This window comes from Phoenix dactylifera, unplaced genomic scaffold (genome assembly GCF_009389715.1).
Source record: "Phoenix dactylifera cultivar Barhee BC4 unplaced genomic scaffold, palm_55x_up_171113_PBpolish2nd_filt_p 000237F, whole genome shotgun sequence".
In the NCBI taxonomy this organism is placed as follows: domain Eukaryota; kingdom Viridiplantae; phylum Streptophyta; class Magnoliopsida; order Arecales; family Arecaceae; genus Phoenix; species Phoenix dactylifera.
This window is the reverse complement of record NW_024067736.1, coordinates 643694-659358: the sequence shown is the minus strand read 5'-3', so window position 1 is coordinate 659358 and position 15665 is coordinate 643694. Positions and strand designations below refer to the sequence as shown.

General features: G+C 39.2%; 1 protein-coding gene across 1 annotated transcript in view; it reads left to right on the top strand.

Moving 5' to 3' along the window:
* Positions 1-15409, top strand: part of LOC103696900 (long chain acyl-CoA synthetase 4-like) — a 32757-nt gene extending 17348 nt beyond the window's left edge. The window contains exons 16-20 of the mRNA XM_039117478.1: positions 10630-10875; positions 11228-11367; positions 14035-14217; positions 14354-14473; positions 15076-15409. Of these exons, the coding sequence (XP_038973406.1) occupies positions 10630-10875; positions 11228-11367; positions 14035-14217; positions 14354-14473; positions 15076-15111 (725 nt within the window). The 3' untranslated portion in view covers positions 15112-15409. The remainder of the gene's footprint in view (positions 1-10629; positions 10876-11227; positions 11368-14034; positions 14218-14353; positions 14474-15075) is intronic.
* The last annotated feature ends 256 nt before the right edge of the window (positions 15410-15665 follow it).

The following is a 15665-nucleotide window of genomic DNA, read 5'->3' as shown; positions in this document are numbered from 1 at the left end:
CAAAAATACTGTCTTCTGTCTTTTTGGGGTCGCGCTGTCTCGGAGTCGACTCGGGCTTTGCGGGAGTCGACTCGGCTCTCAGTGTCCGAAAGTTGCTCTCTGACTTTTGCCTTGTATAACACTGAGAGTCGACTCTCGCTTTCTTTGGAGTTGACCTGCCAACCATCGGAGTCGACTCGCGTACCTCAGGAGTCGACTCGGCTCTCAGGGTCCAAAATGACTTCTCTGTCTTTCTGTCTGTAACTCCCTGGAGTCGACTCATACTACTCTGGAGTCGACTCGGCAAGTATCGGAGTCGACTCGCGCTCTTCAGGAGTCGACTCGCTGACAGGTTTTGAGTTGAGTCTTTCTGTTCGTCTGTCTGTTCTCAGTCGGAGTCGACTCGTAATGTTCCGGAGTCGACTCGCGCCTGTGCCAATGCTTCTGATACCCCGGAGTCGACTCGAGTCTCAGACTTTGGTTCAAGTTGACTTCTTAACTTATCCAAAATGTCTTGAACCAAATCTAGAGACACTTAACCATAAATTTACAAGATTTTCACTGAAACACTAGATTGAATTCATTAGTAAACAAAAGATATACTCAAATGCTTTGAGCTCATCAAAATCAAATAGGGTTATAATCAATCACTCCACAATCTCCCCCTTTTTGATGATGACAAAACATTGAGTATATGTAAAGTGAATTGCTCAACAAACAAGAAAATTTATAATAAAATTTTAAAAAGAATTCAAGTGTCTGGTTATTTAATTTATCCAAACTTGAAAGGTGTGAAACAATAAATTTCGAAGTTAAAGCTCCCCCTTTCATTTGGAATTATATAAGCCTTCATGTCATGCAATCAATTGTTTGGCTTATATATATTTAATGATTTTGCTTTCTTAAAAATTCAGATTCTCCCCCTCAACACATGCATTCAACTTTGTTTTGGTTCTCTGAAATTTCTTTTAGTGTATGAAAGCTTTTGAACTTAACTTTTTGGTTTTTAGAGGAAAAATCTGCCAATTTGTTCTTAAGTATGATTCAACTAATCTCCGAATATCCCTTGAATAGATTCTGGAGATTACTCCATTAGGAGCCCCAACAGAGAGATAATGAGCCTCGAGGTATCGAATCCACTAAGAACAAATTATTGTTTGTTTTAAAAGTTTTCTTTTTATTGATTTTTATTGATTCCCCTTACATGTCTATTCAATATATTTCTCCCCCTTTTTGTCATCATAGCAAAAAGGAAGTAAGCAGAACACACAAGCAAACAGAGATCAATTTGCACAATTTTGAAGAAATTTGTCTACTCATTGTATTGATGTATATGTAAGTACATTTGTGAATACAATAAGTAAAGCAGTAAATACATGTCAAAGTAAACAAAATAAGCTAGGGCTTCCTCGAGGATGTGGCTCCTCCCCTCAGTCTGGATTGTTCCATTAGGAGACTGACCCCATCCGTAACATTCCCCAGCTGGGTGATAATGGCCGAGGTGGCCCGACTGTGGGTCGTGGAGAGCTCAAGCAGAGTCTCCTGAAGTGTATCCAGCTTGGCGATCAGCACATTCGCCAAGCGCTCGGCCCCCTGACTAGTAGTGCCCATATCGTGTCGGATGTCATCTCGCATCTTCCGTGTGTTGCTTGTGACATCGCTCATGTTGGAGAATTGGGCTTGTATCAGGCTTCTGACATTGAAGATCTCCTCCCTCAGATGAGCCGTCATCTCGGTCACGGCTGAAAGTGAGGGAACCAATGCAGAAGAAGGGGCAGTGGCTGGACCTCGGAGCTCCCTCAGCAGGTCGTCCCGAAGATCCCGTACAATCTCCTGCCGCAACTCCCGGAGCTGCTCAGGAGAAATCCGGACCTCCATCGGCTGAGTGGGTGGAGCTGAGGTGGAGGGTCCGGCTGAGGTGGATGGAGCTGAGGTGGAGGGAAAGGTGGGGAAGTCTGAATCAGGGTCAGGACTGGGGGAGCGTCTAGTGGTAGGTGTGGAGGAGGATGGTTTCCTGACCCAGGTTCCCTCTACCTTATGAAATCCCATCCTGTGTAGGGTTCCCTCACCCATGCGATCTGTCCATCGCAGTGCGCGAGAGGGTTCCCCCTCAGGAATGGGGATCTCGGACTCCCTAAAGATCAGGGTGTACATCATCCCATAAGGAAGGGTGAGCCTAGGTCTGTCTAGTGGCTCACAAAGGTACTTGTAGATCATCTTGGGGAAGTTAATAGGTGTGTCTTGGAGAATGTAATACATGAGGGCTAGGTCCCTCTCAGACACAGTTAAAACGGCCGGTTTTAGGGAATAGTGTCCTAGAAATAATGCTCAGGAGGAGCCGCATCTCAACAGAAAGGGAGCCAGCGGACACCTCATCTAGTGGGGACTGGGGTGGACTCCCTAAAATGGCCGTAAGGGCCTCAGTCCTATCCTCTGGGTGTGTAGGAGATACCCCAACTTGGGGAAGATGGAGGATTTGAGTAATGAAATCCTCCGAAATAAATAACGGGACACCCGCTACGGTTCCCTGTATCCCCCCATTGCCCCTATGCACTGTTCCATAGAACTCCCTAACTAGACCTGGGTATGTGGGGAGATCTAATGAACAAAAGAACTCGAGTCCCTGGGCCCTCAACCTATCTCCTATAGTGAAGCCCTCCCGGGAGAGATAGTCGAAGTTGACGTATCTCCCGGTGGAGACCGCCTTCCCGGCGCACGGTCGCGAGGGAACCGGCCTCGGCGGGGAACGAACCGGAGGTTGTGGCCTCACGGGATCGTTCCGAGCCTTGGACCGTCGCTCGGCACCGGTCGCGGGTTGGGGCCTCTTCCGGCTTGGGACAACCGACTTACGGGGCATGGTTGACCTAGGGATGGGGTAAAACCCTAATGGACGGAAGAAGGTCGACGGAAAAGCCCTAACGACGGTCGGAGACGTTGTCGGAGACGGCTCTAGGGTTTGTGAACAGTGGAGGCGGTGAATAGAAGTGTTGATTAAACGCTTGGATTAGGGTTAAAAACTCGGATTCCGACCGCGAGTCGACTCCAGTAGGTCGCGAGTCGACTCGACCTCGAGTCGACTCCAAAATATGCGCGAGTCGACTCCCCTAATGCTGTCATCGACCTCGAGTCGACTCCCGTCTATGGGCGAGTCGACTCCCCTTATGAGCCGACTCTGAAACTTACTCGAGTCGCCTCGAACTCTGGCACGCACCAAAAAATCATGCTATTTTCGTACCAACTAAGGGACAATCACTAAGTTATGATCTGATTTGATGATTATAGATGAGAAACTCCATATTTAGCACAATCTAATCATCAAAATCAATGAACTAGAAGAGATTATTACTAGGATGGATCAATCACTCCTAATCCTCTCCTAAGCACACTAAATCTCTCTTCACTCAAGGGTTTTATGAAGATATCAGCTAATTGATCATCAGTGCAAACAAATTGAAGTGTCACATCACCATTCAGTACATGATCTCTTATGAAGTGATGTCTTATCTCAATATGTTTAGTTCTTGAATGCTGAATTGGATTTTTAGTTAGATTAATGGCACTTGTATTATCACAATTAATGGGAGTTTTATCTTGTTTAATGCCATAGTCTTCCAATTGTTGTTTGATCCATATGATTTGAGCACAACAACTCCCGGCTGCAACATATTCAGCTTCAGCAGTAGATAATGCAACCGAGTTTTGTTTCTTGCTAAACCATGAGATTAAATTTTCTCCTAGGAATTGACATGACCCGCTGGTGCTTTTTCTATCAAGTTTACAACCAGCAAAATCCGAGTCTGTGTATCCTATTAAGTTCAGGCTAGATTCTTTAGAATACCATAAACCTATATTTTTTGTTCCTATTAGGTATTTAAAGATTCTCTTGACTGCAATTAGATGAGATTCCTTAGGATTAGACTGATATCTAGCACACATGCATACACTAAACATGATATCAGGTCTACTTGCAGTGAGATATAATAAAGATCCTATCATACCTCTATACATCTTTTGATCTACAGATTTACCTGATTCATCTTGGTCTAATTTGCATGATGAGCTCATGGGTGTGCTGATTGACTTGTTTCCCTCCATATCAAACTTCTTAAGGATCTCCTTGATGTATTTAGCTTGATTGATGAAAATCCCTTCTTCAGATTGTTTGATTTGAAGTCCGAGGAAAAAGTTCAGCTCTCCCATCATGCTCATCTCAAATTCACTCTGCATCAAATCAGCAAATTCCTCGCAGAGGCGATTGTTAGTAGCACCGAAAATAATATCATCAACATAAATTTGCACTACTAACATATCTTTGTTCTTCTTCTTTAGAAACAGTGTTGTATCTACATTTCCCCTAGAGAACTCATGTTCTAGTAGAAATTTGCTAAGTCTTTCATACCATGCTCTAGGTGCTTGTTTCAAACTATAAAGTGCTTTGTTCAGTTTATACACATGATTAGGGTATTGATGATTTTCAAAACCAGGAGGTTGTTCTACATACACCTCCTCATTAATATACCCATTTAAAAATGCACTTTTTACATCCATTTGAAATAATTTGAAATTCTTAGAGCATGCAAATGCTAATAATAATCTAATTGCCTCGAGTCTAGCTACAGGAGCAAAGGTTTCATCAAAATCTATACCTTCTTCTTGATTATACCCCTTTGCTACTAGTCTAGCCTTATTCCTTATTACAATTCCATTTTCATCAAGTTTGTTTTTATATATCCATTTGGTACTTATAATTGAATATTTAAAAGGTCGTTCAACTAGATTCCATACCTTGTTTCTAGTAAATTGGTTTAATTCTTCTTGCATTGCATTTATCCAATTTACATCTTTTTCAGCTTTTTCTATGTGTTTGGGCTCAAAATGTGAGACAAAAGCTAGATGATTATTTAAGTTCCTAAGAGATGCTCTAGTTCTAACAGGTTGAGATGGATCATCTAAAATTAATTCCTTAGGATGCCCGTGAGCATACCTCCAAGCCTTAGTTAGCCCATGATCCACAATAGCCTCTTGGCTTGATGATGCATTTCCAATTAATTTTTGTTCATCATCTTGTAATGTCATCTCATCAATCCTTTCTTCAAGAATTTCAGCATCATCATCAAGATTAACTTTCTTACTAGAAGAGTTATCACTAGAATCATCAAAAACAACATGTATAGATTCTTCTATAACTAGGGTTCTTTTATTAAAAACTCTATAGGCTTTACTGGTTGTAGAGTACCCCAAAAATATACCCTCATCAGATTTGGAGTCAAATTTTCCTAGATTATCTTTCCCCTTATTATGAACAAAACACCTACATCCAAAGACATGAAAATAATTTACTTTGGGTTTTCTATTTTTCCAAAGTTCATAAGGTGTTTTCTTTATAATGGGTCTCAATAAAACTCTATTTAATATATGACATGAGGTATTAATGGCTTCTCCCCAAAAGTACTTAGGGAGGTTACTTTCACATAACATGGTTTTAGCCATTTCCTCTAGAGTTCTATTTTTTCTTTCCACAACTCCATTTTGTTGTGGTGTCCTAGGTGCAGAAAAATTATGAGTTATCCCCTTTTTACTACAAAACTCATCAAATAAATGATTTTCAAATTCAGTTCCATGGTCACTTCTAATAGCTATGACTGAAGTATCTCTAGCATTTGTTACTTCCTTATGAAATTTCTTAAATACTGAAAAAGCTTGATCTTTATGAGCTAAGAACATGACCCAAGTGTATCTAGAATAATCATCTACAATAACTAGACCATATTTATTTCCACCTAGACTTGTGGTTCTAGTTGGTCCGAATAGATCCATGTGTAGTAGTTCTAGAGGTCTAGATGTAGAGACACAATTTATGGATTTAAAGGAGTTCCTTGATTGTTTGCCATATTGACAAGCTTCACATATTTTATTCTTTTCAAACTTTAGTTTTGGCAAACCTATCACGGAATCTCTTTTAATTAATTTTGATATTGTGTCCATGCTTGCATGACCTAACTTACGGTGCCATAACCAACTAGCATCATTATCCTTAGTTTCATTAACAACTAAACATGGGTTATGTTTGGCAAGATCCTCAAGGTCTACAACATACACATTCCCACGTCTTATTCCTTTAAAAACTAAACTATTGTCATTTGAGTTGGTTATGATGCATAGTGATGGTTTGAACAAAACATCAAAATCTCTATCACACAATTGACTAATGCTAAGTAAATTATGCTTAAGACCATCAACATATCAAACATTATCAATAAAGGTTGAAGGGGTAATTTGTACTTTACTTATACCAATGATGTGACCTTGGTTATTGTCTCCAAAAGTCACAGCACCTCCCTTCTTGGCTTCAAGGGTGAAGAATTGATCCTTGTCACCCGTCATGTGTCTTGAGCAGCCACTATCCAAGTACCAACAATTTTTGTCGACCTTGGCTGCAAGACACTCCTACACAAGCAAATCATACAATTTTAGGTACCCAAGTTTTCTTGGGTCCTTCATGGTTAGTAATGTTGGTTCCTTTTAGAACCCAAACCCTTTTAATTTTTCTTTTAGATTTTTCTTTTCTATAATCACATACATTTGCTTTGTGTCCTAATGTTCCACAGCAAAAACATGTTATTTTCTTAGTTTTGCTTTCTCCTGCCTTAACAAAGAAATTACTAAGGAGTTTTTTCCTATTTTTAGGTTTATACCCTAAACCAACTCTATTGAACACAGCTCGTTGACTATTAAGTATCATTTCTAATTTTTCAGAGCTATAAGTAAATTTTTCTACAAAAGGCTTGTACTTCTCAAGTTCTAGTGCCAACTTTTGTTTTTCAGTTTTTAGTGCATCTAAGTCTTTTGTGAAATTACTTCCAATAGTTTGTTTATCCTTTTTAAGTTCAGAAATTTCCTTGGCTAGTTTTTCGTTATCTTTACTCAAGGTATTAGTTTTTTGAATTAACATTTGGTTGCTTGTCTTAAGTTCTAAATTTTTTTTAGTGATAAAATTCTTATCCTTAACTAATTTATCATATTTATGGAGGTGAGATTGATTGGTTAGTTTTAGCTCTTTATTCTTAATGCTTATTGTCTTATATTCATCCATTAATTCATTAAACGCATCATATAACTCATCGAAAGTAAAATCTAAATGTGTTCCGGATGTTACCTCATTGTCATTGGCCATAAAACACAGATTGGCCTTTTCTACTTGTTCCTCATCCGATGATGATGATGATGTATCGGAGTCCGATAGGGTGGAGACGAGGACCTTCTTTTTCTTGTACTTGCTGGCCTTCTTCAGCAAAGGACACTCAGCTCTGAAGTGCCCCGGCTTCTTACACTCATAACATCCGATCCCCTCATTTTTCCTTTTCTTACCTTTATCCTTGTGATGGGAACTTGAGGGGCCTCTCCTTTGATGTGATGACTTCTTCCGGTTGATGAATCTTCTGAATTTTCTTACAAGGAGAGCCTCATCATCATCTCCCTCATTATCTTCCTCCTCACTGCTACTGCTGCAAGACAAATCTTTGTTAGTAGACACAGATTTTAATGCTATTACCTTTTTCTTGTGGGAGGACTCTTCTTCGCTGTGTTGTTTCATTGTGAGCTCGTGCGTCATTAGGGATCCAAGAAGCTCCTCAAGTGGAAGCTTGTTCAAGTCCTTGGCTTCTTGAATTGCCGTCACCTTGGCTTCCCATGACCTTGGTAGACAACGAAGAATCTTCCTAACAAGCTCACTGTTAGTATAATTTTTGCCAAGGCTTTTTAGGCCATTGACAATATCAGTAAATCTAGTGAACATGTAAGTGATTGTTTCATTAGAATCCATCTTAAACAATTCATACTTATGAACTAATATATTTATTTTGGATTCTTTGACTTGATTCGTGCCCTCATGGGTCACTTCAAGTCTATCCCAAATTTCTTTTGCAGAATTGCAAGTAGAGACTCTATTGAATTCATTTCTATCTAATGCACAGTAAAGCACATTCATTGCTTTGGCATTGAGTTGTGCCTTCCTAAAGTCATTGTCATCCCAATCTTTTTTAAGTTTGGGTACAGTGACACCCTCTACATAAATGGAAGGGATGTATGGTCCATTTAGTATTATGGTCCACATCTCATAGTCTTGGGCTTGGATAAATATTCTCATCCTAGCCTTCCAATATGAGTAGTCGGATCCATTAAAGAATGGGGGTCTTTGGGTAGACTGGCCCTCAATGTGGGAAGATCCAAATGGGGTTGTCATTTTGATCTTTTACTCTTTGGGTAAAAGAGTTCAGGCTCTGATACCACTTGTTGCCCAGATAGACAACCCAAGAGGGGGGGTGAATTGGGTTTTAAATATAATTATAACAATTAAATGATTTATGAAATACTAATTAACACCTTTTGCAAGTTGATTAATTAGATGCTATGTGCTGTGAATGAAATGAAGATAAGGGACAATAGAACAATCACAAACACAAGGAATTTATAGTGGTTCGGAGCTAACCCTTGCTCCTACGTCCACTCCCCAAGCCTCACTTGGGAATTCACTATAACCCCTCGGATTACAGCCGGTTGTTTTACAAGCTCACAACCAAACTTGTTGTTTTACGAGGTCACAACGAACTCGGTCGGTTTTTCCAGGCTCACCGACTAGAACCACCCGATTGTTTTTCCGGGATCACAATCGAACCCTTACACCGTTGGTTTCAACCTAGGCTCACCAACAAACCTTTACACCCTTGATTCAATCCCCTGATTGAATCAAGTAAGGACCAAACAGTTTGAACAAAGACAAGCAGAAAAATAGAGCTTCTAAAAAGCAGATGTACAGCGATATAAATAAGAGAAAAGTTAAGAGCCCTCAAACAAGTTTATGATGATGTAGTGGAGGGCTTCTTGAACTCTGGGTCTCCTCTTGAATGTCTTGAAGACTTGAAGGCTGAAGGAGACTTCTTTAATGCTGGGAAGAGTAGGTTGACTGGAGTTAATGGCCCTCTTCCTTCTTTTCGTTGAAATCCCTTTGGCAGATGAAGTTTTTGTGTTTTCTTTGAAAGGAATGTTACTTCTCTACTTTGCTACAGTCCTCTGTGGCTATTTAAGCCATTCCCCACGGAAACTAGCCGTTAGACACACTTTACTAGCTGTTCTGCACATTCTGCACATCCTGACAATGTGTCCGTTGGGATCGGAGTCGACTCGCGCGATCTGGAGTTGACTCGGCTGTAGCAGGAGTCGACTCATGCTTTTCTGGAGTCGGCTCGGCAACTGTTCCGGATTTGAATTAAAGTGGTCTTCTCGACTGGGAGTCGACTCGACTTAACCCGGAGTCGACTCCCCAAAGTCTGGAGCTGACCTGGCACTTTTGGAGTCGGCTCATTCCAAGGAATTCATAGAGGTATTCTTCAACTTCGCTCACTCGAGTCGACTCGGAAATTCTGGGAGTCGACTCGGCGCTCAGAGCCCGAACTCCCGATCTTCTGTTTTTTGGCTCGTGCTGTCTTGGAGTCGACTCGGACTGTTTGGGAGTCGACTCGGCTCTCAGTATCCGAAAACCAGTCTTCTGTCTTTTTGGAGTAGCGCTGCCTTGGAGTCGACTCGAACTGTCTTGGAGTCGACTCGCGTCTCAGAGACAAAAATACTGTCTTCTGTCTTTTTGGGGTCGCGCTGTCTCGGAGTCGACTCGGCTCTCAGTGTCCGAAAGTTGCTCTCTGACTTTTGCCTTGTATAACACTGAGAGTCGACTCTCGCTTCCTTTGGAGTCGACCTGCCAACCATCGGAGTCGACTCGCGTACCTCAGGAGTCGACTCGGCTCTCAGGGTCCAAAATGACTTCTCTGTCTTTCTGTCTGTAACTCCCTGGAGTCGACTCATACTACTCTGGAGTCGACTCGGCAAGTATTGGAGTCGACTCGCGCTCTTCAGGAGTCGACTCGCTGACAGGTTTTGAGTTGAGTCTTTCTGTTCGTCTGTCTGTTCTCAGTCGGAGTCGACTCGTAATGTTCCGGAGTCGACTCGCGCCTGTGCCAATGCTTCTGATACGCTTGGAGTCGACTCGTAATACCCCGGAGTCGACTCGAGTCTCAGACTTTGGTTCAAGTTGACTTCTTAACTTATCCAAAATGTCTTGAACCAAATCTAGAGACACTTAACCATAAATTTACAAGATTTTAACTGAAACACTAGATTGAATTCATTAGTAAACAAAAGATATACTCAAATGCTTTGAGCTCATCAAAATCAAATAGGGTTATAATCAATCACTCCACAGTTGTCAATGGGACTACATCTGTGGAGAGCAGAGACGAGAAGAGAAAGTTGCAATTTTGTGTTTCTGGAATTGTTTGTTTTGATTCTTTTGCTGATTTTCATGGATAAGTGGTGAGCTTGGAGGACATGAGAGCTAGGTAGCTTTCTTTGACACAGCAAAACTGGGCATATTGAAGCTTGAAATTGGTTATGTTTGTTTGCATGTCCTATTGCAGTATCTAACTGACATGTCTTTTAAGCCATTCCATTGGTTGATTATGAATATTGTGTCAGGCATGATGTTTCTAAGAAATCCCCAAAAGTCAAATACTACATGTTTAAAGTCTTTAAAGAAGATTAAATCTTAAAATGATTCAGATAATTTTGATGGTTGATTTTTTTTTTTTTTGGTCATGTTAGGTCTTACAGAGACTTGTGCTGGAACATTTGTCACTTTGCCGAATAATCTATCAATGCTTGGAACAGTAGGCCCTCCAGTACCAAATGTTGATGTGCGCCTGGAGTCTGTTCCTGAAATGAACTATGATGCTCTTGCAGAAGTTCCTTGTGGAGAAATCTGCGTGAGAGGAAATACTTTATTCTCAGGATACTACAAATGTGAAGATCTTACAAAGGAGGTTATGATTGATGGTTGGTTTCACACAGGTTTGTTCTCCTCAGAATGTAACCTGTTATATATGAGTTTATGGTAAAGCAAGAATGAGTTAATTATGGCAAAGCTATCTCCATGTTATGGTTTATATTTGCTCTTCTGGGGATTAAGTCAACCTGGTTGAGCCTAACCCTTTCAGTCACTGAGCTAAGATACATAAGTTAATCACACGAGCATTTATTACAGAACTGGATGCCTCTTGCTTTAACCAATATTAATACTAAGAAAATATATTTGAAGTTTTGAACCAATAACTCAGTTCAACTTATTGTTGAACATGTACCAATTATGTCTCCATATATGCTCCTCTTATTGGGCATTCTTTTTTATGGTCCTTGTTTGTAGGGGATATTGGTGAGTGGCAGCCTGATGGAAGTATGAAAATCATTGATCGAAAGAAAAACATCTTTAAGCTTTCACAAGGAGAATATGTTGCAGTTGAAAATCTGGAGAATGTCTATGGTCTGGTTCCTGATTTAGATTCGGTATGTTTTGCAGCCCACAAACAACTTCTGGAAGAAAGAATCTTGCTTTTTCATGATTCATTTGAAGAAAGATATGCAACCTCCCATAAATTTCTCAAAATCAAATGCCTGCAGAACTGCGCCTCCCTTATCCTCTCTCCGTTTCCTGTCTATGGACCACATCTTACCTCAATTTTAAGTTTTTGAGTGAATCTGTGGATGCAGCATATCAGCATCATTTCTTTCTGTGCAAATATATTATCATAACTGTCTCCTTTTTCATACATTTTGCTCCTTATAAAACTGGAAAGCTCCTTGTAAACCCTAACGCCTTCACATAAGCAAGCATTGTCATATTATAATCTGGATCTTGTTTAGTTTGCCTTGTTCTGCCTCTGTTTAGTTTTTCTCTGTTCCTCCTCTTTTTAATCTTTATATAAAGAAAATGCATCATTCTATTCAACCCATCTTCTTGCCAGAAAGCAAAACAAAAGTCTTCCATTGAAGTTTTGGTACATGAGAAATGAACTGCATACAATCTTTTTTCAGATTTATTGTGAAATACTCGCAGTGCAGGTTGATGCAGATGTTTTTTTGCATTTCTATTCTTGGTCATCATGATAAGAAACCTACCTATTCCAAGACATGGTGGGTCAGGACAATCAGGTTGTGAGACAAATTAAGAAAACAAATGATGATTTCCACGTATCAAACTGTGTTTTTCCATAAATTAACATTTGAGATTATCTTTTTTTGTTAGCCATTGATGAAACGGTTTGGCGAGGAGATAACTTCTCATGGTTCTTATCTTGGGAGGATATGGTAAATTAGCCTAATAGATCATATGGTCTTGCATTGAGCAATCAAGGTGTAATGAAGATACCTATGAGCCTACAAAGAAGGTTAGGCATCACGTTTCATTTTCTTAGATAATTGATGGAAGGACTTTTAGGAGGATCTTGGTCTTTTTTTCTCTCTGTGGAAGTATTGGAGAAAGCATTTCATAGAATACCATAAATGCTGATCTGATATGCTTGGTCTTGGTAATAAAACTTCTGCCAGAAGACTATATTGATAGTTTACAGCGAGCAGTGAAGCAAAAAGCCATTTGTATGGAGTTAAGTTAGTGCTGATGGTGGTGAAATTCATGGGATTGATAATGGCAAATGTGTGTGTTAGTTTGTATGAATGCATGTACAAGATATGAAGAAGATTAAATAATATAAAGACTTGATACCTAATGCTAGATTCTAAGAGCACTGAAATGAACAGATAATCGTCATGGCTTGACATTGTTTTGAGAAGCATCATAACATTTCTGACACTTAAGAGACTAAAATTTTATGTGATTAATATTGATGCAAATTCTGATCAAACATTGATGCAGATTCGCTTTGGGAGGAATGCCACTTGCAGTTAATCAAAAGCATGGAAACAATATAGTTGAAACATGAATATGCCCGCATGCACTCATATATGCTTGCACAAACACATGGACAGCCAAGAAATACCCTACGCTATAATCCGCATTGGATTAGAGAAGGCGGATGAATGTCTTTCTAGAATATCAGTGGATCCTCCCATCTCTGTGAGACTAAATAGAAATTGTATTAGACAGCAAAGACATTAGAAATCTTAAGAGTATAGATTCCATGAGCATTAGAAAGGTTGTAACGACATAGAATGAGCATAGCAAAACATGATGCTCAAATAGGTTCATAGTATACTAAGGATGTGTAATGGATGGAGTTTGACTTTATTGAAGGAAGGTAAGAAGTCATATTAAATAGAAGATTAAGCAATCAAGAATTGGTGAAGGTGGGACTCTTTTGAGGAACATGGGCGAAAATAGACTTCAGTATAAAGACAAGCTTAGGCATGTTTGGAAATGTGAAAATGAACACATTTATGGAAGCACAAATGGAAATGAGGAATGATTTGTAGGTAGCTTACATTCTTTGAAAATTTAGACCATAGATAGGAGAGCTTCTTGGTTATATTTGTGGTGCCATTTTTTCTCATAGGACAATGTTGAAAACAACGTACTGGTTTTTCTTGTTCTAATTATCAAATTATGTCTGGTTGTAATTTTAGTTTCATTTAACCAAGAATAGGTTATCTAGGACCTATAATATAAAATAATAAACAGAAAGATGAAGATATGTTTAATGGAATTAGAATATGGTGGTGTGGCACCTATAGTGGACGTAGCCCTTTATAAGAATGATGAATCAGAAAGTGGATAACAAATTGTTCGGTTAAGCCTGTTGGCTATGGGGTTTTGGTTTATGCAATAGATATGTTAAAGAAAGATAGAAATATGAAACAACCAGCCAGGTTTATTTTTCATTCAGCAATTTGGAAAATGTTTGATAATCTAAGGTTCCAGACAAGTGAACAACTAATTCGTAATAGGCTAGAACTTTATTATTAGTTACTAAACAGTATGAACTGGAGCAGGATAGAGGAGATCAATGGAACGATGCTCCTTATGTTACAGCTCAGATTGATACACTATCAGTTGGCACAGTAATGAGAGCCTGGTCCTGGAACATTGTTTATTGACTTCTCCAAGAAGGGGTATTAGCACATTATAGTAACACAAGAAATTTGTTTTTATGAAGTGCTTAATTTGAATTGTTGATATCTGTTTTATAAAATGTTTGCTCATGATTATTATCTTTCCAGATATGGATATATGGAAATAGCTTTGAGTCTTTCCTTGTTGCCATTGTAAATCCCAATAAGCAAGCCCTTGAGCATTGGGCTGAAGAAAATGGTGTAAGGGGGGATTTTGCTGCAATATGTGAGAACCCCAAGGCAAAAGAATACATTTTGGGGGAGCTTACAAAGGTTGCAAAACAAAAGAAGGTGATTTATTTTCTAATTTGTGTTTGCCTTTTACTTATTTTTGCTTCTTTATATGATGAAGAAATCCTCAAATATTAGTCTGATTTCCCTGGCTCCTTGTTAGTTACTTGTTATCTCCTTGATCATGTTCTGGCAGCTGAAAGGTTTTGAGTTCATAAAGGCAATTCACCTTGATCCTGAACCATTTGATATGGAGCGTGATCTCCTTACCCCAACATACAAAAAGAAGAGGCCACAGCTGCGCAAGTATTACCAGGTACATGTTGTATACATTTGTTGTGTTACTCAAAATATTAGGTTTTACATATCAAATCTGATTGCGTAGGATGTTGGTGCTGAATATGCAACCATGTACCAGAGCATGGGGCTATCTGCTTTCTCTTGATAACCATAAATCACCAAAATGTAATGTAATCGAAACTGTACATCTTGTGCGCCTAGCGTGCTAATGAAATATATTTTGCTACATGAAAAGAGATTTTTTCCCCAAGACATTTAGGGCCTGTTTGGTATTGCTTTTGTTTTCTGTTCTTGTTTTCAGAAATCCAAGAAGATTGAACTAGACTGAACAAATATGTATGTTGAAGCCATTTTGGTTTTCGAATTTATTGTAAAACCTTTAAAGCTTATTGCAGCAAAGATTTATTGCTTTCGAATAAAAGTAGAAATAAGAGCAAGAAATGACTAGTTTCCATGCAAATTCTGTCTCCAACATCCATGTCTTTGGTATTTCACTTTTTTTTGACAGGCTCTTAATTATCATATTTAGCATCGAACTTTTTCTGGAACTATTATGTGTAGCATCCAACTTTTCTGGAAGAAGGGTCGAACACTGATCATGTTTGTTTGCTTTTTCAGAGTGTCATCGACAACCTATACAAAAGCGCAAAGTAACTTTTTTTTCCCACGGAACTGATGGAGTTGCAACTTATGGAGTTAAACAGTTATGATATATTTTTCCCCTTTTTCTGCTTCTTGTAATTGGACAATCATTTAGCACTGCTGCTTTAACATCCAATGTGCATGCATTCAGATAACATAGACTACAAGATTCTTAATATTTATTTTCATTTGAGAGCACTTGTGAATAGTGTGGTACATGGGGCAAAATATGGATCTTGTAAAATGACCACCCCTGGGTCGGTCATAGAGTACAAAAATTTGGTATTATTCCTTTCAAAGTGCGTTCTCATGGTAGTTCTGTATCTTCTTACAAGATAATTAATTTCTGCCCTTAACCTCCTGGACAACACCTAATGCACCTGAAAAGAAAATTGGTTGTATGCATAATTAATGACTTCGTGTCTAGGTTGAGTCGTCTAAGAAGATTGGAAGCTTTCAAATTTTATGGCCTCTAGGATGTAGGGGGGAGTGGTAAATTGCCAGAGTACTTGCTAGCTTCTTTTGATGATGATTCTAACCTGGGTTTATTCTAGATTGACGGATTT